Source organism: Vigna umbellata, chromosome 5 (genome assembly GCF_029865625.1).
Source record: "Vigna umbellata cultivar VRB3 chromosome 5, Vumbellata_1.0, whole genome shotgun sequence".
NCBI classification, from domain to species: Eukaryota; Viridiplantae; Streptophyta; class Magnoliopsida; order Fabales; family Fabaceae; genus Vigna; species Vigna umbellata.
In genome coordinates, this window is record NC_142169.1 from 61490340 (window position 1) to 61512964 (window position 22625).

Here is a 22625-nt window from a genome sequence, read left to right on the forward strand (position 1 = left end):
TAAGAGTTTTGATATCTCCCTTCGGAGATGTACTTTGTTTTTTTCTTTTGTTTTTTACTGTCGTGTTGAAACTATGCCGAATTAATTGTGTATTCTAAACACAACTTTTTATTAAAGTAACATTTTTCATTATCTGTACTTTTGATCCTAAAAATCGAAATGTTGATTAATAAATTCTTAATTAATAAATATAAATTTACCATATCTAAGTTTTTTGCTAAAAGAAATTGACATCAACATAACATGCCTCATTTCAACCTCATATATATATATATATATATATATATATATATATATATATATATATATATATATATATATATATATATACTTTTTACTATTTTGTACACACGTATTAAAAATGAAACTTAAATAATGTTTGTCCTTGTAAGATTATTACCCACTACTACTAGTAAAAAAATTCTTATCGTTATACTAACATATTATATATCTTTTTGGCAGTGACTTTTATTATAATACATACAAAAACAATATATTTTTTTATTAACATCAGTACTGTATTTTTTTTATACAAAAAATCAATCTTAAAAATATAATCATGCAAAATAAAGTTCATAGAGCTCATTCAATCAAGCCAAATTCAAGAGAGTATTTTATTTTTAATTGCAAAACAAATATGACATCTTCAATTGTATTTACTTGGGTATTACTTGTTTATTTAGAAAGTATACTAGCACATGTCACGTGATCTCTAGGATTTTGTTTTAAATGAAGTACCAAAATAGTGAAATACCACTTTTAAATCTTTAATTATTTGTAGCAGTTTTGGTACACAATCACGGAAGCTGCTTTTGTAACATTAAAGGCTAAGAAAGGGACAAATGAGAAATATAGTATACAATTTTTATTTAGGTTTTTGAAGAATGCAATTGAAATCTGTAAAACAATGGAGATATTAGAAGTTTGGTATACACTTTAAAAATATATTGCTAAAGTGTTAATATTCTCTCAAAAGTAAATTAAAAATATTGAATAAAATAAAAAGTATGCTAAAGGATAATGATACTTTAATAATATTTTTTGATAATATTTTAACATTATTTATGTGTCATCATGTGATCGGTCTAAAATTACTTCATAATCAATAATAATAATCATAAACACTAACATGCACTAATCACGTAATGTCACATGTAGATGATGTTAAAATGTTGTAAAAAAAATATTGTTAAATTATTATACGATAATTTAAGACATTGTCGATGAAGCCAGCTGCTGAATCGCGGAAGGCATGGAAAAGTATTTGTAATGGTTCCCACCATGCCAATTATTTAAGCGTATCTGTGTCTTTCTTCTGTGCATTAATTTCTTTTATAATTACGAAATCCAAGACTTCTAGAATCTAAAAATAGTTTAAAATGGTGAACTGTGATTGAATAAAATTGTTTAACATTACATGTAGACCGGTTTTACTTATACTTAATGAAAGTCATCAGAGACACACACTAAGAAGATTTAGTTTAGATCGCTTTTCCATATTATAAGTTAAATAGAGTGGACGCTATTAAATCAGCAAGTTTATGGATCTTTCATATGTTATGTAGTGTATAACTTTATCATTTTTAATTCACACTTGGATTATTTTTCACATATAAAAATACCAATCTGAAATCTAACAGTGTACATGTTTAAAGAGTGTTTTGGCAATATTTCTTCAAAAGCTATTTCACTAGAGTTGTAAGTGTTTGTGGTGTGAGTATCAGTGAAAAGAGTAGGAAAAATGAGAGAAGGGAGCAAGGTATGTGTTACAGGAGGCAGTGGTTACATAGGTTCATGGCTCATCAAGAAGCTACTGGCCAAGGGTTATACTGTTCATGCAACTCTCAGAGATTTGAGTCAGTATTCTCTCTCTGTCTCTTTCTCTTTCTCTTTCTGTCACATCTGAGTTTTTATTCATATTTTGGAACATAATCATCAGAGAACGAGTCAAAGGTAGAGCTGCTAAAGAGCCTTCCTCATGCAGAAGGCAAACTGGTTCTGTTTGAAGCTGATATTTACAACCCAACTCAATTTGATCCTGCAATTCAAGGATGTCACTATGTGTTTCATGTTGCTACTCCCCTCACCCACGAACCAGGTTCATCTCAGGTTCGTTTCTTTAACTCTGGATGCATAACTCAATCTGTTTAAGGCATGGGATGAAATTCTTGAAAGTATAATTTTAATCTTTTAATACTATACATGAGTGATGTGATGATAAGATGCATATAACAGTACAGGGATATTACGGAAGCAGCAGTTGCAGGTGCGAAAAGCATTGCCCTGTCATGTGTGAGATCAGGGACGGTGAAGCGTTTGATCTACACTGCTTCTGTTGTATCAGCCTCTCCGCTGAAAGAAGATGGGAGTGATTTCAAAGATGTAATGGATGAAACTTGCTGGACTCCTCTCAATGATTCCTTGGACTACGTATTCCTTGATGTTCCTCTGTACAAGGTTAGTTCCCAACATCTTATTCTTCAATTTGTTTGAAAGAAAAAATTTGGATTCCCATGACTCCATTTGCACTGTTTTTGCTCCCTGGATTATAATAAAAAAGATTGTTTATTATTACTGTTCATTGTACAAGAATCAAACATGAACAGAGTTGCAAATATACAAATGTTGACTTTATTGTATCGGTCTTATATTTAAAGGACTACACTTATTCAAAAACGCTGTCTGAGAAACATCTGTTGAGCTATGGGAATGATGAAAATGGTGGAAGAAAATTGGAGGTAGTAACTCTCCCTTGCGGACTAGTGGGAGGTGACACCCTCGTATCTTCCACACTCGGTAGCAGGGTAGTTTGTATTGCACAGATCGTGCAAAATAAAATAGCCTACACAGCACTCAAGTTCCTAGAGGGATTACTGGGTAAAATTCCTCTTGCACACATTGATGATGTATGTGAAGCTCATATTTTCTGCATGGAAAGCACCTCCATCAGTGGAAGATTCTTGTGTGCAAGTTCTTACATTTCATTACAAGAGATGGCTAACCATTACGCTCGTTATCATCCCGAATTCAATGTGAAACAAGAGTAAGTGGTTGGCTGTTCTTGTTTGTTGCTAGATTTACTATTTCTTGGTCTTTTTGTGTTTGTCTATGAAAGAACAAATCAAAGTCCTAAATTGTAGAATATTTTATGAACAGTGATGCTAAACAAAAATATTTTCCATGGAATAACTTTAAGGACGATTAAAATCAAATTTGAACTTGATTGTATAGTCTTGGATATACACAAGTTAAGTTTTCTTCCCATTGTTGTTTACGGTTTTCATCTGAGAATTACGTTTCAGAGATGAAGATGGGCAGAGGAAGGATATAAAGTGGACAGCAACAAAACTGTGTGATAAAGGATTTGTATACAAATATGATGCGAAGATGATATTGGATGATTGTATCAAATGTGCAAGAAGGATGGGTGAACTCTAGTCTCCATCTGCATCTGCTTGCAAGATGCATTTTTTCTTTCCCTATCTTATATTTAATACTATTGTTTGTCTTGTTGATTAAAAGTCTCAGTTCTAAAATAACTGAAAAAGGGAATTCACTGTAAGAAATTGCGCTACATTACTAAGAGAACAAGGGTTGTGATAGTTTGTCTACAGAATTCCTGTTTTTAGTGAAAATAATAAACAAAGGACAAAATGCATAATACACGTAACTTAAATAATTTAAAATAGTATAACTATACATAAAAACTTCCATACTTATTATAACTTTGTGTTACTCCCGCCTCCTTGGTGCAGAGGCCCACCAAGAAAACGACGACTACGTCTCCTACTGCACGAGTCTCATGAATGGTTTCCACATATTTCGTATACTATGAGGTTGTCTCCTCCTCCTAAGAGTACAAAAAAATCTCACGTCCAGTAAAAGAAGAGTTAAATATGAGTTTGTATATACACATGAATATTTTTTTTATAAGAAGTTTTTTGAAGTAGTATCAAAATCAAATCTTTACGGATTTGGTTTAAAGTGGACATTATTTTTTTCTGTGAAGAGTGGAGATCCGTGTGTATATCGAAAACACCTCCTACATTCATGTTCCATGCTCACCGTTAATTTGAGATTCTGTACAATGCATTTTACTTATTCAAAGACACCGTAGAGGGTGTGGTCCTGTTTGACATTGAATAGCTGATTTGAAAGGAAATTGAAGCTTTTATTCTTCAGTGTTTCTTTGAAGGCACTTCTCTTGTGAATTTCATTAATATTTTATTTCAGTTTCAGTTTTGTTTTTAACTATTTCTAAGATGGTGGTGACCTTTTTGTTCCGCAATTGTCTTGTTAGGAAATTAGATGATGTGGTGGAAGTAGCAGGAAGAGTTTCCAATGGCTAAGAAAGTCCTGGATGACGTCTCTTCATTTTTCCTAGCTAGTGGTTTTTTTTTTATGGTCACAAAATATATCATTATTTTATTAGTTTTTAATTTCTATTGAAGATTCAAAACCACCAAAAATTATTTGAAATATGTTTTAAAACATTTTAAATTCTAGAAAATATTTATTAATTATTTTTCAATAATTTTATTACCAATATTTTAATTATTTGTTTTATTTAAAATCAGTATAGAAGATGATAAATTACTAATTAGATTTTTTAATAATCAATGTCTTCTTGAAACAATCCAATTTGACAAGTATTAGGATTAAAATAAAACAACTCCCATCATTTAATTTCATCATCAATTTCAAAATCATTGTGACCCTAGAGGAGCACAAATAGATAAATAATTTCAACAAAAAATAATTTCAACAAAAAATAATCAATAACTTCTCTTTAAAAGGAAGAGAAGTTAAGCTATTATTATAATTTTCATTACATTTTTATAGTTATACATATTCATTTGGATTGATATAGATAAAGGGTAAATTATTGAGACCTTTCGAAAACCATTAAGGTCTTTAACAAGTTTTGAAACAGTTTTTCAAAATTGTTGGCCTCAATGGTGATAAGAATAGTTAAAAGTCTTAATAGTTTTCGAAACTCGTTAAATAGATTTGAATTATTTATTTATTTTTAACTTTGTATTATTTTATGATGTTTATTGTTTATTTTGTTGTTTTTGAAGATTATTTTGTTATATTATATTTATTTTAAATATTCATTTTAAATTTGTATTAATTTTATTTTGTTATTTTTGAAGATTATTATAGCCATGTTAGTACCATATTTGAAATGGACATCAAGTAACCATCACACCCACGAAACTGCTCTCTCAAATACTAGGTCACATAGTCTTAACATTAGAGGATCCACATTCAATGGTTAAATTCATTGAACTTTTATTTCAAGTGTAATTCAATAAATAAAACTTATATTTCTCTTACAAAATAAAATAAAAAATTCCTTCTCCTTCTTCATTTCAATAAAATAAAAATTAAATAATAAATTACCTTGAAATAGATTACCAAAATCAGCTTCCTTTAGTAAATAATCACTAGTATCAAAAATCAAATTTCAATTTCACGATAACAAAATTCAAACTTACCTTTTCGTAAAATTTACTTAACAAAAGTTATATTTTGGTTTACCAAAAACTAATTACAATATATATTTTCTCAAAAATATTATAAAAGTAAATTTAAAATTCGGTTTCCTAGCAGCCGAATTTCAATATTCTTTATATAAAAGTTTTTAGAAAATAAAAGTTAGAATTCGATTTTCTAAAACTCAAATTCTAACATAAAAATTAAATTATAAGGTGAGGTTTATATACTACGTGAGACTTCTAACAAATAATCCTTTTATCTTTTAATATTTTTGATATTTTTCTATATTTTACAAAATTCTAATCCAAATTATTCCTACCTTTCAAGGTGAGAGTGAGTTTGTCTTAAATGTCTACATCTGACTTGATATGATAATATATAATTTTAATATTGAAATTATCGTTTTCTTATTATCTTTTAACAATTATGGACAACATGATTTTATTTTAAAAAAATATATTTATTTTTATTAGCTAAATTAATATTTTATCATTAAAAGAGGTTATACAGTAAAATAAGATAAAATGATGGATGTCATCCTTTTAACTATATACCATGATATAGTAATATGTTATGCTATTGAAATGAGAGCTGGTTATTTAAAAAATTCATATTTTGTTGGATACTTTTTTGGATCTTTTGTATTTTTAAAATTATCTTAGCACATTATAAAAATTAATACACAAGTCAACCTATTTGGTTTATATTTTAAAATCTTAAGAGTTTTGATATCTCCCTTCGGAGATGTACTTTGTTTTTTTCTTTTGTTTTTTACTGTCGTGTTGAAACTATGCCGAATTAATTGTGTATTCTAAACACAACTTTTTATTAAAGTACATTTTTCATTATTTGTACTTTTGATCCTAAAAATCGAAATGTTGATTAACAAATTCTTAATTAATAAATATAAATTTAACATATCTAAGTTTTTTGCTAAAAGAAATTGACATCAACATAACATGCCTCATTTCAACCTCATATATATATACTTTTTACTATTTTGTACACACGTAATAAAAATGAAACTTAAATAATGTTTGTCCTTGTAAGATTATTACCCACTACTACTAGTAAAAAAATTCTTATCATTATACTAATATATTATATATCTTTTTGGCAGTGACTTTTATTATAATACATACAAAAACAATATATTTTTTAATTAACATCAGTACTGTATTTTTTTTATACAAAAAATCAATCTTAAAAATATAATCGTGCAAAATTAAGTTCATAGAGCTCATTCAAGCAAGCCAAATTCAAGAGAGTATTTTATTTTTAATTGCAAAAAAAATATGACATCTTCAATTGTATTTACTTGGGTATTACTTGTTTATTTAGAAAGTATACTAGCACATGTCACGTGATCTCTAGGATTTTGTTTTAAATGAAGTAGCAAAATAGTGAAATACCACTTTTAAATCTTTAATTATTTGTAGCTTTTTGGTACACAATCACGGAAGCTGCTTTTGTAACATAAAGGCTAAGAAAGGGACAAATGAGAAATATAGTATACAATTATTATTTAGGTTTTTGAAGAATGCAATTGAAATCTGAAAAATTAATGGAGATATTAGAAGTTTGGCATACACTTTAAAAATATATTGCTAAAATGTTAATATTCTCTCAAAAATTAAATTAAAATATTGAACGAAATAAAGAGTATGCTAAAGGATAATATACTTTAACAATATTTTTTTATAATATTTTAATATCATCTACGTGTCATTATATGATCGATCCAAAATTACTCTATAATCAATAATAATAATCATAAATATCAATAAGGACCAATCACATGATACTACATAAATGATGTTAAAATGTTATAAAAAAAATGTTGTTAAATTATTATAGAATATTTAAGACATTGTCAATGAAGCCGGCTACTGAATCGCGGAGGGCATGGAAAAGTATTTGTAATGGGTCCCATCATGCCAATTATTTAAGCGTATATGTGTCTTTTCTTCTGTGCATTAATTTCTTTTATAAATACGAAATCCAAGACTTCTAGAATCTAAAAATAGTTTAAAATGGTGAACTGTGATTGAATAAAATTGTTTAACATTGCATGTAGACCGGTTTTACTTATACTTAATGAAAGTCATCATAGACACACGCTAAGAAGATTTAGTTTAGATCGCTTTTTCATGTTATAAGTGTTAGATATATTATATTTTTTATCTTTTAGTTAGTTTGTTATTATTTTTTATTTGTATTCTGTGCTTAACTCATATTTCTTCTATTATAAATAAAGAACCTTATGTATTTCTTCCGGGTCTCTGTTGTCTGCCGACGGCCGACAGCCTCTAAAATTTCAGCCGACAGTCCATTCTCTTTTTTTTAAATCTGTGCCACAGTCAGCACCAGTACAGCCAGTCGCCTCTGCCGTCGACCATCGCCAGCCACTGTCCGCCCCCAACCTCTGTCCGCAGCCGGCCACCGTTGCCGTCGCCCCGGCCACCGTCACAGTTTCGACAGGTGACCTACGGATCTGGACCGTCTCTTCGACCACGCCGGTTTCGAGAGCCACTTCTCAGTCACGCGCCGCCACGCAGCGCTTCTTTCCGGCCAGTCCGCCATCGTCACCGTCGCCGAACGTCGTTTGCTCCGGCGAAGTCAAGGGTTAGGTGCACCTTGAGAAACGCAACCCAACCCTAGTAGTGGTCCCGTCCTCCGAAGCCTCCGCACCAGCTGTCACGCGCCGCTTCTTCTCGGCCAGTCTCGGCCACGTGTTCTGCACGCGCCGCCTTCCCGGTGTCGAAGTTTCACCGCGTCACTGCAAATCATCTCGCCGGAGCTTCTTGAGTACGTTTTGGTTCCTGTTTCTCCGTTTTGTTGGCTTGGGCTCATACCTAGGGTTTTCTCCCTCACGTTTTTGGAACCCTAAGTCACTTTGATGTCCGCGTCGTTTGCCGCTGTCCCACGCCGTTTGCCGCTGTCCAAGCGCCGTATGCTTCCAACCACTGTAGGCCCCCATCACCTCGTCAGTTAGTGATGACAGTCCTTGTAGTTTTGTCGCTTCCAGCCACTACATGCCTCATCAGTCAATGATGGCAATTTAGTCCCTACAGTTTTATAGCAGTCAACCGTCGCTGCAGTCGCTACCGCCTCAGACAGACGCAACTACATCAGTTGTTCTTGGGCTAGAGTTTAGTCTGGTCTTCTTGTGATACACTGCTAAGTATCACCACTTCGGAGTTGTCCAACAAAGAATTTTGAACCTCTAACATATCTTTGGATCTTTAATGCCTTTGTTTCAGCATTGTAGCTTAATATTTTGTTTTGTTTTAGTGGTCCAGCAACTGTGATATTCCACATTTCCGCCCTTCACACTAAGGGAGAGTACGTTTCCAAGACACTGCAAGTCACATATATATGGGTGTAGTCCCTGCAGTTTTGTAGATTTCAGCTGTTGATCCCGTCATCCAACCATCATTGATGATGATTTAGTGTAGTTCCTGCAGTTTTGTAGCTATTAGCTTTCAGCTACCACTGTTGATCCCGTCACTCATCCATCATTGATTGGGAATCAGTCCTTGCAGTTTGTCATTGTCCACCACTGCTTTCCTTCATCCACTTTTGAAGTTGAAGTTTCACAAGCTGTTGTTAGTCCATCTATGTTTGCCTCGCACTCTTGAAGACAAATCATCTAGTTCAACACTGAGTTCATCTATTCCAAGCTTAGTTGGTACAGTTTGTATGCTCGAGCTTGAGGGGGAGTGTTAGATATATTATATCTTTTATCATTTAGTTAGTTTGTTATTATTTCTCATTTGTATTTTGGGCTTAGCTCATATTTCTTCTATTATAAATAGAGAACCCTATGTGTGTATTTTACACAAGGGAGATTAATCCAAATATAGTTTTCCACTATATTCAATAATAAGTTAAATAGAGTAGATGCTATTAAATAAGCAAGTTTATGGATCTTTCGTATGTTATGTAGTGTATAACTTTATCATTTTTAATTCACACTTGGATTATTTTTCACATATAAGAATACCAATCTGAAATCTAACAGTGTACATGTTTAAAGAGTGTTTTGGCAATATTTCTTCAAAAGCTATTTCACTAGAGTTGTAAGTGTTTGTGGTGTGAATATCAGTGAAAAGAGTAGGAAAAATGAGAGAAGGGAGCAAGGTATGTGTTACAGGAGGCACTGGTTTCATTGGTTCATGGCTCATCAAGAAGCTACTGGGCAAGGGTTATACTGTTCATGCAACTCTCAGAGATTTGAGTCAGTATTCTCTCTCTGTCTCTTTCTCTTTCTCTTTCTATCATATCTGAGTTTTTATTCATATTTTGGAACATAATCATCAGAGAACGAGTCAAAGGTAGGGCTGCTAAAGAGCCTTCCTCATGCAGAAGGAAAACTGGTTCTGTTTGAAGCTGATATTTACGACCCAATTCAATTTGATCCCGCAATTCAAGGATGTGAGTGTGTGTTTCATGTTGCTACTCCCCTCACCCACGAACCAGGTTCATCTCAGGTTCGTTTCTTTAACTCTGGATGCATAACTCAATCTGTTTAAGGCATGGGATGAAATTTTTGAAAGCATAATTTTAATCTTTTAATACTATACATGAGTGATGTGATGATAAGACGCATGCATATATACATATATAGCAGTACAAGGATACTACGGAAGCAGCAGTTGCAGGTGCGAAAAGCATTGCCCTGTCATGTGTGAGATCAGGGACGGTGAAGCGTCTGATCTACACTGCTTCTGTTGTATCAGCCTCTCCGCTGAAAGAAGATGGGAGTGATTTCAAAGATGTAATGGATGAAACTTGCTGGACTCCTCTCAATGATTCCTTGGAATTCGTATTCCCTGATCCTTTTTACAAGGTTAGTTCCCAACATTTTATTCTTCAATTTGTTTCAAAGAAAGAATTTGGTTTCCTACTACTCCATGCTCTCATTACACTTTTCTTCTCCCTGGATTATAAGAGAAAAGTAAAGAAACAATAAGTGTTATAGTTGGGATATAAGGAAATTAAACGGATGACAACATATAAATTCATTTTTTTAAAATGTCAATTTCTTATAAGAAATTGAATTTATATTTGATTGATATTATATCTCGTTAATGGTCCTTTATATTCACAACATAGTCATTTAGAGGGATTCAGCTAACTGTAAAGTGTGTAAGGTGAGTGAGTAATAATTTTGGTCATTAACAAGGAAAATCATTATTGATAACAAGTCTCGTACTACAGATCAATCTTGGGAATTTTATCAGTTGATTTTCTTACATGATTGAGATTGTTTCTTACTACTATTCACTTTACAAGAATCAAACATGAACAGAGGTGCAAATATACAAATGTTGACTTTATTGTATTGATCTTATATTTAAAGGACTATGTTTATTCAAAAACACTGTCTGAGAAACATCTGTTGAGCTATGGGAATGATGAAAATGGTGGAAGAAAATTGGAGGTAGTGACTCTCCCTTGCGGACTAGTGGGAGGTGACACCCTCGTATCTTCCACAATCAATAGCAGGGTAATTTGCATTTCACAGATCGTGCAAAATGAAATAGCCTACAAAACACTCAAGTTCCTAGAGGGATTGCTGGGTAAAATTCCTCTTGCACACATTGATGATGTATGTGAAGCTCATATTTTCTGCATGGAAAGCACCTCCATCAGTGGAAGATTCTTGTGTGCAAGTTCTTACATTTCATTACAAGAGATGGCTAACCATTACGCTCTTTATTATCCAGAATTCACCGTCAAACAAGAGTGAGTGATTGCCTGTTCTTGGTTATTGCTAGATTTACTATTTCTTAGTCTTTTTTTTTTTTTTTTGTTTCTGAAAGAACTAACTCAAAGGTCTAAATAGTAGTATCTTTTCTGCAAAAAGATGTTAAACAAGGACATTTTCTATGGAATATAACTTTAAACACGATTAAGATCAAATTTGTACATGATTGGATATACACAAGTTAAGTTTTCTTCCTATTAATTGTTTACAGTTTTCATCTGAAAATTACATTTCAGAGATGAAGATGGGCAGAGGAAGGATATGAAGTGGACATCAACAAAGCTGTGTGATAAAGGATTTGTATACAGATATGACGCGAAGATGATATTGGATGATTGTATCAAATGTGCAAGAAGGATGGGTGAACTCTAGTCTCCATCTTGTGTTGTATCTGTTTGTAATACAGCAAATAGCAGAGACATCTGTTTCTGTTAGTACTGTTTGTTTTTTCTTTTTTATTAAAAAATAATCTGAGTTTCAAATCAACCAGAAAAGTGAATTATTCGACTGAGAGTTACCAAATTGAAAGGGATTTGGATGTAATGGAGTGAGTTTCATATGGAATAGTATAAGAAATTGTCTTAACAAAACTACTAGCTATAAAAACTTGTTCTCTGGGATTTTCGGAAAGAAACAACTAGGGTTCTTTCTAACAAGAAAGTTCTGTACTGTCTATATTATGAGTGCTGTGAAGTTAGTCATGAATGCAAACTATCATATGAAGTTCAGATTATTTGAATTTTAAATGTATATTTTACGTCAAATTTACAATCAAAAACATAAGCCCTCCGATCTTCGCCAAACATTAATGATCGATTGAATTCACTTCCTGTGCATTGGAATTTTTGGAGTAACCTTGTGTGGTCAAACTGTTCCACACAGAGTACATGTGTCCAAAAAGTTTGACACGATCTGTATAGTGAAGTCTAGAATAAATATTATTTTTATACATTTTTATTATATTTTGTTTGTGTGTTTGTGTTTTTTTTTAATTATCACCTGAATCGTTTGAGCAAACGATGTTTCAAATAATCCTTGAGCAGTGATGTTGAAGTTTATAAATGGACAACTTTTGCTTTATTTTTTATTATTCTTGAAAATCAGTATTACGTTTTTATTATCCGTGTAATAAAACTCGCAAAGATATAACATTATGTGTGTATATTTGCTGTCATGGTATGTACGAGATAAGTGTAATAATTTATTTACATATTTTTTTTGGAGTTATCAGTTTTTTCAATTGTTTTCATTAATGTTTACCACAACAAAATTAAACAGTACTTGTGTTCATTGGTAAAATTTTGTTCAAATGCCTTTTCTTCTTCAATGTGCTTAGATAATAATTTTGAGAAATCATTTCCAAATTCACTAAGTTTCTTTTGTTTTGTATAAAATAGCTTTGAAAGTGCATTGTATATTTGATTTTCAATGTTGTTTATATAGGCTTCTTACATCCAACTATTTTACTGGAAATTTAGTTGCAACATTTGCTAGACTCACTACACAAACACATATAAGTGTGATTCCTTTATTATATTTTTATTATTCTCAATCTCAATTGCATTAATTATGTTTTGTTTCACTGCAAAAACCAACATTTCTTTAATTTATAACTATTATTATGCAGTCGACTTGGTGAAAATCAATTTCTAGAACGATGGAGGTCTCGCTTGGAATCAGATGATGGATCGTTCTACCTCTACTATGAGTTATAAAGCATGGCAAAGAGAACCAAATGTATGTTATTTCCTTGGTAGAACCTTCTACTCATATTTGAATTACCTACTTTATTTGATGTTTTTTTTTATATTTGTTTTGTTCGCTTGTTCCTCCCCAGTATAGAAGTAACAATAGAGTGATTTTTTTCCACATAGGTACATTCTCCTTACAGTGAAAGCATTCTTAACTAACAACAACCACGAGAAAGCATTAGTCATTTCCAAGGGTCATATCTTAACAAAACTTACTTACCTGAATACTCTTTGTAGGAAGACTTTCGGTATAGGGGATCAAGGAGGAGGTTTCGTGTGACTTACACAAACACCAATAACATATGAGCCAACTATATAAAGGATAGACACCACTCTTTACCCAAAACCTTAAGACAATGGGTTAAAGGGTCTTTCATCTTTATATACTGCTCTACTTTCTCATTTCTATCCAATGTGAAACTTGGACTTACCCTTAGATACCCAACATGCTATGGAATTTAGACCTAGATGGGATGACTTGCTTGCAAAGTCCTTAACTATTGAAGAGTGTCCAATTACTGGTACCATGAAAATGCAATGGATACGAAAAGTGCATTAGAAGTTTCTCCTGATTTAAGTGTATTTAATTGTTCTCGCTCAGTGGGCTAATGGGTGCTAATTATTTGTGATATGGTATTTTTTTAACAATGGAATCAAAGAGAGGTACCAGTCAGTTAACTGCACTGCCTGTGCAGTTTTACTCTTCCATCATGAAGAAATGGGCATTTCATGGGAAATTGCAAAGCTTGGAGGAAAGAAAAGAAGGTGAGGAACAAGCTCGGAGTAAGGAAAAGAAGGTGGGAACTGTTCAAAAGATTGAACATGAGGAACCACAAGTCGTGAACATTTCCAAGATGCTAGTTATTGGTGGTGTTGTAACTCTTCACTGATACAAAATAGGTTTTTTATAGCTAAATTTTATACTGTCAAAATATAATAGGTATAAAAAATTGGTAAAGTGACATTAATCTTTTTTATACCAACTCGTCTCATACAAGTATAAAAAGTAATAAAATAGCAAATGATAAAAACTTTTACATGTCATTTTTATGCCTATTAGATTTAAAACTGGTATAAAAATATATTACTAACAAAAATATAATTTTAGAGAACTTTTTCCACGCCGGTTGTTCTCCTTACGGGTATAGAATATTTGACATTCTGCAACCCTCCTTCTCGTTCTCTTTGGGCATTTCTTCTCCTTTACTTCTCAATCTCTTTGCGCATTTCTTCTCTAGCTACGTTGCCTCCACGACGACCTCCTCTGCATTAAGGGCACAGTACAAAACCCTCGCCATCTACAACGTCGTGACCCCATCCAAATCGCCAAGTCGTCTCTCGTCAAAACCCTTGTCGTGCTCATGGGTCGCACCCCATCCTAGAAGTGTTAGATCTCGCTGTGTTTGGGCACTAGATAAAGTTGGAAACGTCTATGGATAGGGTTCCGCCACCGCACACGAGCGAAGATTGGAGATACTCCAACACGAGATCAATTAGGGTTTTGTTTCTCGTAGCGCCACCATTGTTCGCACCACTGCCACTCGCCGCAGGTGTTGCGCGCCGCTCCATGATGTCATTGAGGGTGTCAATTTGCTTGTTCCCCTATTCTTTATCGTCAGCGACGACAGTCGTTCAGATGATACTCTGGTCGTGATTATGAGGGATTAAGAGGATGAATGTGTTTTGGAAATTGGTACGTTGTATATCCAGCTAGTGATGTTGAGGATTCTAGTGATGTTAATAGCTTAAGTGGCAGCAGTAGTTGCTTGAGTATTCGCCAAGATGAAGTGGTATTGCAAGATGTAGGTAGCACGAGGACGAAGCCCGCCATTTTTTTCAGCAGGTTTAATTTTTAATATTTTTGTGCGCTTCAGAAATTTGTGCTTGTTGCTGATTATATATTCTAACTTGTGTTATGGAACTTTTTCTCCTTTTTTCCTTCGATCTCTGCTTTTTTGCGAATTTGGATTTGGGTTTTGCGTGTGCTTTTTGTTAACACGAAAATAATATGATTTTTAGTAACAATAGGCTCCAGGACCATAATGACTGAACCTTGTATAGTAAGGATTTGGTTGATGAGGCTTCAATGAGAAAGAGTGGAGACAATTTGTCTGCAGTTGTGATTTGCTTCCAGCAGCAACCTCCTCGCAACTTGGTGGCCCCTTGGTCTAGAGTGCACTGGAGCTTCTCTGCTTAAGGTTTAAGGAGTTGTAGAGTTTCCTTGATAAATTGGGTAATTGAGTTCCTTCAATTTTCTTCTTTTTGAGGATTAAGATTCATTTGTAATTGTAGGTGTAGTGTAGTTAAAAAGACTACTAAAGTTTACTTTAGAAATTAATATGTAGAGATGTATGAGTGTAAAGTGAAAAATATAATTAAAAAATGTAATTTAGAATGGTTGAAAGAATTCTGTTAACTAGTTGCAGCATGAAATGTACTTCTAAATCAATGAGAACAAGGATATCCTCATCATCTAATTAAAATAGAAAGTTAAAACTATATGTTTTCATTTACGATATTTAGGTTGCTTATATCAGTAAGTTGTCAGGTGGTAATTCTTGGTTCTGTTTCTTAGTTATGTAAATTTTTTTTAAGTTACATTAAGTGAGGTATATGATTTAAAATTGGAACTGCAGGTGGTGTTATGATTATGTCATTGGCATAATTTATATTAAGTTTGTATTGGCAGAGGAAAAGAAAAAAGAGATTGAGTCATTTTGTTGGTATGGTTTGAGAGTTCATGTGGAGTGTAATTTGGCTAAGAGGAAAAGAAAAAAGAGATTGGGTCAAAATTGGGTGATTACTAGTATAAAAGTAAGAGTGATTACTTTCTACTTTTGAAATTTGTTTGCTTCTTTATTAGGCCCATCACCTTAATTTGATGCACTTGTAAAACCAATAATATATAGTGAAAAGTAGTTTTTATTTACCTTTGTATTATTGGTTTGCAGGATCTTGTGGAACTGTGTATCATGCTCTGTGGTATGGATCGGTATGTTCTTTCCTTTTCCTGTAATTTCTGTTTTAAATTTCATCTTGCTTAACATGTTTAAGTTTTTTGTATACATTACATTATTGGTTATGTTGCAACTCAAATTACTTAAATTTAAGTTTATTTTAAATTTCTTAATTTAATTGCAATTTAAGTTTGTAAAGCTGAATGTTTGACAACCCATTAACTTTCCTTTGCTTCGAGCATTTCATTCCCACTGCAGTTTCATGGCCTATTTGTTATCCAATATGAGTGATGCCTTGCCTTTGCATTCAGTCTTTAAAGAGGATTAATATTAAAAACTCAATATTTCAATAGTCTTATTAGGATACTTCACTATTTAGTTCAGTCCATATGATATCAACAATTTCTCTTTTCAATTTTATTAGCAGTAGCTGATGTTTCTGTAGCTGACTTAATTCTAAACCTATGATTTCTTACTCATTTTGTTTGTTTCTTTAGTTCTAGGTTAAATAGGGTCGAAACTTCTTAGTTACATTTTCAACAAGTGTTTACAGAAAAAAATATTTAAATTGGATCAAATCACATTTTCAGGATCTATCGTTAGTTTATATATATATATATATATATATATATATATATATATATATATATATATATATATATATCCCTGCAAAAGAATCAGATAAGATGATAAGAAAATTGAATCATACATTATATGTTACATGATGCCTTGTTTAATGGTAAACAGAGGAAGGTGGGTGATGTGTTACAGTGCTTTTTGAGAGAAACTATTAAGTATTTCATGTGTTTATAATATGTGCTAAAAATTTCGATTTTTTAATCTGAATAATTTTAAAATACTGATAAACATTAATTTTGATGTTTTAAAATATATTAAAAAATTTCAAAATATCAACATCAATGTTCAAATAGAAAATATACCAAAATATCTAATAAAAAATCAGAGTATATAAATAATTTATATAAAAAAGTGAGGAAAATATATTTGACCAATTATGAACATGTGGGGAACATTTACTGTTGTGTGTGCTTACTACATTGATGGTAATAACTCTATTTATCCTTGTCCATTGCATTCATTAAGTGGCACCAATGTTGAAGGTGATCATCTGCATAACAGATATTAGTGGAAAGATACAATTGGACCATGGGAAGAGAGAGACCAGATCACTATAATGATATTTGGGACAATTGAAGTGGTGATGAAATTGTAGAGCTGTTAAGTGAGCCCCTTTAATAAGATTTGGCCCTAACCCATGTGGGTTGGGGCCAAAAAAGCCCACAGGGCCAAAGGAAACCCTTCACTAAAAAAGCCCACAGGGCTAAAAACCCCCCAAAGCCCTTTGGGTTAGGGCCAGCCCATGGCTTTCCTTACAAAATTTTAACTCCTCTCCTAGAGTTAAGGATGTGAAACTGCTATTTGTTATCAATTCATATGTTTGATAATAAACAGGCCACTTATTTGCGAGAAAATGGGAAATGTAACCGTTAGTGTGCAATCACGGACGATGATGTAATACAGAAAAATTTACTAAAAGAGTAGATCAGTAACACGGTAGAAGTTGAAGGCAGTGAATATTAGGACCGCAACCCCCACTATAGTAGAACTGCTTCTCCAAGGGTCTCTGAAGTAAACCCACCTCAATGTCCCCATTGCCCATTTCCAATCATTGTTGTAGTGTTCATTAACATCTTCCATGATCTGGTGGTAGCATGTTGAATTTGTCACATGTTTGCAAAGATCATTAACCAGATTTGCCAGTTCATGGACAATAATTTCTTTCTCAACCAGCAACTCTGCATCATCTTTGGAGTGAATAAAAGAGTCAATCAGAGAAACATAGTTGAAGATGTAAGGTTCTTCAGGATAGTGACACTGCTCAAATGCTATTAGGTTCCTCAGAACACACTCTGTTGTGTGGTCTACTTTCAACTGGGGGATCTGAAACCGAGCTTTGAACAACTTGTAGCATGGCAAACAACCCAAGCAAAGAAACCAGTTGAAGAATCGTTTCTTCTCAAACTTGCTTAGACAGAGAGGTTTAGTCTAATACACTCATGAAAAGGGAAAAAATACCAAAGAGGAAAACTATACAAACAAGAATGCATAAAAATCAGAATCAAATGTAAAATGAAACTTGCTCATAAACTCCTTATAAATTAAGGATATTATTAACTACTTGCTTCACAAAATTAACCACATGGTGTCATTAACCCCTTATAAAGCAAACTTAACCAGTGTGAAATATTTCAATAAGCTAATGATTATCCTAACCACATAAAAGTTATTCTTGCTTTTCTAGTGGATCCATGTTGATTTTTACAAGCAGATATTAAATAGGGTAAATTGTAATAAAGATACAGATAAAAACAAACCTAATTTAATGTAAACATATTTTATTAATATCACAATTTACAAGCACCTAAAGCAGGATTTATCATATTCAATAAATTTCGACTTTAAAAAAGGATGAATTTTTTAAAAACAAGATAAATTAAGATACGTCTTTTGCACATTTAAGCAAGTGGAAAGGATCCTCTTTCAAAATGAATCTGCTACCTATTTTATAAAAGAAAAAGTATGCCACTAGTTTCATTACCCATGTTCTAAGATTAATAAAGAGCATATCTTCATCTGTATCTGATCTCCACATCTTTCATACTATCCTAATCTTTATTTGTCATCACAAATCAGTGTGGCCGATATATTGTTTCAACTTCCCACAACATTTATACAACAAAATAGCACACACCCAGACAACTACAATAGTACCTGTTTGTCTTTCAAAGACATTTTCAAATACAGTTATATTTTCTCACTTATTTTTTTCACCTTGTTTTTCATTTTTTTACTCACACACCTAAAAAATAAAACCCAAAATAAATGGAGTGTATGCCTTCTTCTGTTCAGAGTTAAACTTCTTTTGCTTAACGTTTTTCCTAGATAAAGATATGAAGAGTCAATGAAATTGAAGCCAAGGGTTAGAACTTTGCGTTTAAAAAATTATCAACTAAAGAATGGCTGAGAAAAACTAGTGACATGCAAAGTTTAATCCACCATTCATTCTAATAAACAGACTTCTAATTAGTCTTGAGACAAGTAAAGAAATTTAGCATATTTGAAACGCATAAAACAGAAGACAAAAACATATATTCCACCGTTTACCTACCTTTAAATTCAAATCAGAGCATAGACAGAAGACAGAAACAGTATTAAATAACACTGTTTTCCACTCTACCCATCAACTAGCATAGACAGAGCACTTTTACAAGTTGTATATACAAAATCATTAAAAATTTGCACAAATGTATATACAAAATCAGAAAGTGGTATACAAAATTTCAGAGGAAAAATAAAACAAAGGTAAAGGACCAACCTGTTATGAAGAACACAGTGAAAGAATGTTGAAGGACGGAAGGGAGTTCGCAATAGCTGTGAATAGCGAATCAATTCTTTAGTTGTTAATGCCCAAGAAAATGATGGAGGAAGTAAGCCCCTTGGCCTTGCGGAAGGGAGAGAAAATGATAATGTTGCTAACATACATATTTTCATCATTAGACTTCAAAGCATGCAGGGGTTGTTTCTTTTCGTCATATTGAACATGGGAATAATCACTAGGAGACCCATGGTTGTCACTTATCAGATTTGATGTCGTTTAATTGCGTGTTATATATGTTTTTGAAAATTAAGTTGAAGTAAAATAAAAACTATTAAGCAACCTTTTAAACCTCGCAGTAGATGTATTTTCATTTTGTATCTAATTTAATCTTAGCAACTCTATTTTGTCAATATAACCATATGTAAAATGCAATCTTGAATTTGTTCTGTGTCTTGAAAGCACACTCAAAGGCCTCCACATGGGAAAAGGAGCTCCAGGATGTAAGCTACCAGACTCTCTGCATCCAGATTCCCTACACAGTAAGGGCTCTTAATTTTGCCATCAATCCTTGTCTCATGTTACAATATATTGCATAGTTTACAGACTTTAAGCTAATAAAGCTTTGACATGTTTTTTCACAAAAGTCAGTGTTTTCTAACATGTTTTTATTGAATCTTTGGTCGTATGTAACTGTGATTTTTCTTGCACTGATTGTAATGGATGCAGGGGCGATGCTGGTTTCTCAAGTCAAATTTGCATTTGTATTTGGATTAGCAATAACCATTTTATTCATACCAGGTAGAAATATCACTTAGATTTTTTAAATTATTGTTTGGTGACATGTTCCAAGTTCAACTTAAACATTTCCTAGGTGTTATAATTTGGTCAGATATAATTGTTCTCTCTCATTCATTTGGACCCGCTGGTTCAGTCTTACTTTTTCTTTTTCTTAAAATTTGCACACATTTTGGGATTGACGCCAGAGTGTAATCTTTATTTATTGTTGCAGGTAGAAGATGCTCGAAGTCTAGGTGATAAATTGCCTATCAAATTCAACAAGTGATTAATTGTTAGAAAGACACGTTATTGAATTATAGACAATGTAATTGTTAATTTTTTAAGTTGGATTATAAACAATGTAATTTTCAATTTCTATGTATAACCGTTTCTAGATGGTTAGATGTTTCAATATTACATTTTGAATTGAGAAACTATTTTATGTGTAATTATGTTATGTTTAGGGACATTGTTAGGTAAATATTACATTGAGGAACTATTTTGATGTGTTAATAATAGAAATAATATTGATTATTTTTTTTGTTATTGATAATTTAGATTGTATTATGGAATTGAATTCTATGCAGGTCTAAATATGGATAGTGGCAGATACAAATCAAATATTCAAAAACAAAATGTCTCTTTTATACTTCTTAAAGCACAATATGTATAAAAAAGTCTTATTTTTTTATACATGTTACAATAACGGTAGGTATACAAGTGAGATTCTTTTATACCTGATATGGAACCCTTGGGTATGAAAAATTGGTTTTATCTGTTACTTTTTTATACCTGCTCTAGAATTGCAGATGTGAATTACAACTTTTATATCTGTTATAGACATAACCGGTGTAAAAAGTTTATTCTAGAATCGGTGTAAAAAATCAAAAATTTCCTATATCTTTCACTTTTATACCAACTCAAAATAGATATAAAAAATCTTTTTTAACAGGTATAAAAAACATTTTTTGCATTAGTGCTTGCTTGTAGACTGGGTAGGGGTCTAGTGACAAAGTATCTTGTATTTGGTGTTACTATAAGATTTGTTAATATAGGTAAACGATAGTTAAAAATGGAGAAGGTATGAATGCTTTAAATGATATTCTTTTATATAATAATATTTTGGTTTATATTTAGTTTTGGTTTCATTTTATTTTATTTTGGTTTACTATTAAAACACTTTTTATGATCACCAAATCATTTGAATAATAAAATAAATTTTTTTACATTATTAGCAATTCTAGAAACTCCAACTATGTGAATCCAGTCATTATCGGTGGTTTTGGTAGAATCCTTGTAACTACTAATGGTTCTGTTGAACCCGAGCAAGCACTGGTGATTTTGTTGAACTTCAGCAAGTACTGGTGATTCTCATAAAAACCCCTACAAGTAGAGGCGGTTTATAAGAACCCTGCAAGTAGCGGCGGTTTTTAAGAACACCCGCAAATAGTAGCGGTTACTCACAAAATTGTTGGAAATTATTTGTCAACCGTGCTTTTCCCAGAGTTTTCCTAATTGGGGAAAAGGTATTTATCAGGAGTTAAAACCCTCGATAATGCAAAAAAAAACCCTAGTAAAATTCTTGATTTTTGTAGTGGTTGTGGCACACTTATACCATTGACAACCTGAGGCTCTTATACCACTTTGTAGAAAAAGAATGTGACTCACAGTATAATAATATTCTTCAATTCACTGTAGTTATTTTCATTGAACTTTGCCTCCATTTAAATAGGTACAAATAGAACATTGGACCAAATACAAATAATTACAATAAAATATCAGCAGACTTAAAATAAAATCTATTTAATCTATCCCTATCTTATATCAATAAAATAAAATAATATTGTACCTAAATGAAAAATCAAAACTACTTATTCCTATTTTATCTCTATAAAAGTCAAACTAAGTATTACTAAACCCAAAACTAATAAAATAAAATTCAAATAAAATTAGGGTTAAATATGTCTTTAGTCCCTAAACTATTGGTCGTTTTTGGTTTTCGTCCCTCTTTCAAAGTAAGGTACAATTTGGTCCTCATTCTTTTCGAAAACGTTCGTTTTAGTCCTCGAAAACTAACACCGTTTAAAAATTTGGTCCTCATTTAGCAACAAAATGAGGACTAAAACCAAAGTTCTGAGGACTAAAACGAACGTTTCGAAAAGAATGAGGACCAAATTGTACCTTACTTTGAAAGAGGGACGAAAACCAAAAACGGCCAATAGTTTAGGGACTAAAAACATATTTAACCCATAAAATTATTAATAAACATCTAAAATTTAAGTTTATTCCAACAATTTTATTTATGTTTTTGAAGAAAGCTGTTGAAATCTAAAATTTATGGAGATATTAGAAGTTTGACATACACGTTAAAAATAAAAATATATTGCTAAAGTGTTAGAATTCTCTCAAAAGTAAATTAAAAGTATTGAACGAATTAAAGGGTATACTAAGCTACAAAATTACGG

The 22625-nt window shown here is 32.1% G+C and overlaps 4 protein-coding genes across 12 annotated transcripts; 3 read left to right on the plus strand and 1 right to left on the minus strand.

Annotated features, from left to right (window-relative positions):
• Nucleotides 1–1475: 1475 nt before the first annotated feature.
• LOC148198778 (NADPH HC-toxin reductase 1-like) lies at nucleotides 1476–3602 on the plus strand. Of its 2 annotated transcripts, none has more exons than XM_088115052.1 (5): nucleotides 1476–1856; nucleotides 1940–2109; nucleotides 2241–2457; nucleotides 2658–3043; nucleotides 3303–3602. In XM_088115052.1, the coding sequence occupies exons 2-5, from the start codon at nucleotides 1979–1981 to the stop codon at nucleotides 3436–3438; spliced, it is 870 nt and encodes a 289-aa protein (XP_087971178.1). In that variant the 5' UTR covers nucleotides 1476–1856; nucleotides 1940–1978; the 3' UTR covers nucleotides 3439–3602. The 2 variants fall into 2 exon arrangements, with proteins under 2 accessions (XP_087971178.1, XP_087971177.1); XM_088115051.1 differs by having other exon boundaries at nucleotides 1478–1856; nucleotides 2236–2457.
• Nucleotides 3603–9465: 5863 nt separating this feature from the next.
• Nucleotides 9466–11943, plus strand: LOC124845291 (NADPH HC-toxin reductase 1-like). 2 transcript variants are annotated; one of them, XM_047322364.2, is made up of 5 exons: nucleotides 9466–9742; nucleotides 9826–9995; nucleotides 10133–10354; nucleotides 10868–11253; nucleotides 11512–11943. In XM_047322364.2, the coding sequence occupies exons 1-5, from the start codon at nucleotides 9628–9630 to the stop codon at nucleotides 11645–11647; spliced, it is 1029 nt and encodes a 342-aa protein (XP_047178320.2). In that variant the 5' UTR covers nucleotides 9466–9627; the 3' UTR covers nucleotides 11648–11943. The 2 variants fall into 2 exon arrangements, with proteins under 2 accessions (XP_047178320.2, XP_047178321.2); XM_047322365.2 differs by having other exon boundaries at nucleotides 9467–9742; nucleotides 10136–10354.
• Nucleotides 11944–14128: 2185 nt separating this feature from the next.
• On the plus strand, nucleotides 14129–20694 carry LOC124845293 (uncharacterized). 7 transcript variants are annotated; one of them, XR_015786951.1, is made up of 7 exons: nucleotides 14129–14869; nucleotides 15046–15259; nucleotides 15663–15840; nucleotides 15978–16018; nucleotides 19854–19922; nucleotides 20110–20181; nucleotides 20393–20694. XR_015786951.1 is itself a non-coding variant. In XM_088116596.1 (5 exons), the coding sequence occupies exons 1-4, from the start codon at nucleotides 14703–14705 to the stop codon at nucleotides 20155–20157; spliced, it is 336 nt and encodes a 111-aa protein (XP_087972722.1). In that variant the 5' UTR covers nucleotides 14132–14702; the 3' UTR covers nucleotides 20158–20181; nucleotides 20393–20694. The 7 variants fall into 7 exon arrangements, 2 of the variants coding, with proteins under 2 accessions (XP_087972722.1, XP_087972721.1); XR_015786949.1 differs by having other exon boundaries at nucleotides 14130–14869; nucleotides 19843–19922; XR_015786950.1 differs by lacking the exon at nucleotides 15663–15840 and having other exon boundaries at nucleotides 14134–14869.
• LOC124845292 (putative UPF0481 protein At3g02645) lies at nucleotides 16619–18657 on the minus strand. Its single transcript, XM_047322366.2, has 2 exons — nucleotides 18604–18657; nucleotides 16619–18050 (listed from the first exon to the last, which is right to left on the minus strand). The coding sequence occupies exons 1-2, from the start codon at nucleotides 18655–18657 to the stop codon at nucleotides 17535–17537; spliced, it is 570 nt and encodes a 189-aa protein (XP_047178322.1). The 3' UTR covers nucleotides 16619–17534.
• Nucleotides 20695–22625: the final 1931 nt, after the last annotated feature.

Bases quoted from the DNA above. Each gene is read 5' to 3' on its own strand.
- LOC124845291 (XM_047322364.2), top strand. From the start codon at position 9,628: ATGAGAGAAGGGAGCAAGGTATGTGTTACAGGAGGCACTGGTTTCATT. The intron at 9,743-9,825 runs GTCAGTATTCTC...CATAATCATCAG, and splicing joins TGCAACTCTCAGAGATTTGA to AGAACGAGTCAAAGGTAGGG. The intron at 10,355-10,867 runs GTTAGTTCCCAA...TTATATTTAAAG, and splicing joins TCCCTGATCCTTTTTACAAG to GACTATGTTTATTCAAAAAC.
- LOC148198778 (XM_088115051.1), top strand. From the start codon at position 1,742: ATGAGAGAAGGGAGCAAGGTATGTGTTACAGGAGGCAGTGGTTACATA. The intron at 2,458-2,657 runs GTTAGTTCCCAA...TTATATTTAAAG, and splicing joins TTGATGTTCCTCTGTACAAG to GACTACACTTATTCAAAAAC. The intron at 3,044-3,302 runs GTAAGTGGTTGG...ATTACGTTTCAG, and splicing joins GAATTCAATGTGAAACAAGA to AGATGAAGATGGGCAGAGGA.
- LOC124845293 (XM_088116595.1), top strand. From the start codon at position 14,703: ATGTGTTTTGGAAATTGGTACGTTGTATATCCAGCTAGTGATGTTGAG. The intron at 16,019-19,853 runs GTATGTTCTTTC...GCACACTCAAAG, and splicing joins ATGCTCTGTGGTATGGATCG to GCCTCCACATGGGAAAAGGA. The intron at 20,182-20,392 runs GTAGAAATATCA...TTATTGTTGCAG, and splicing joins AACCATTTTATTCATACCAG to GTAGAAGATGCTCGAAGTCT.
- LOC124845292 (XM_047322366.2), bottom strand. From the start codon at position 18,657: ATGTGGAGATCAGATACAGATGAAGATATGCTCTTTATTAATCTTAGA. The intron at 18,051-18,603 runs GTAATGAAACTA...TGAGTGTATTAG, and splicing joins TTATTAATCTTAGAACATGG to ACTAAACCTCTCTGTCTAAG.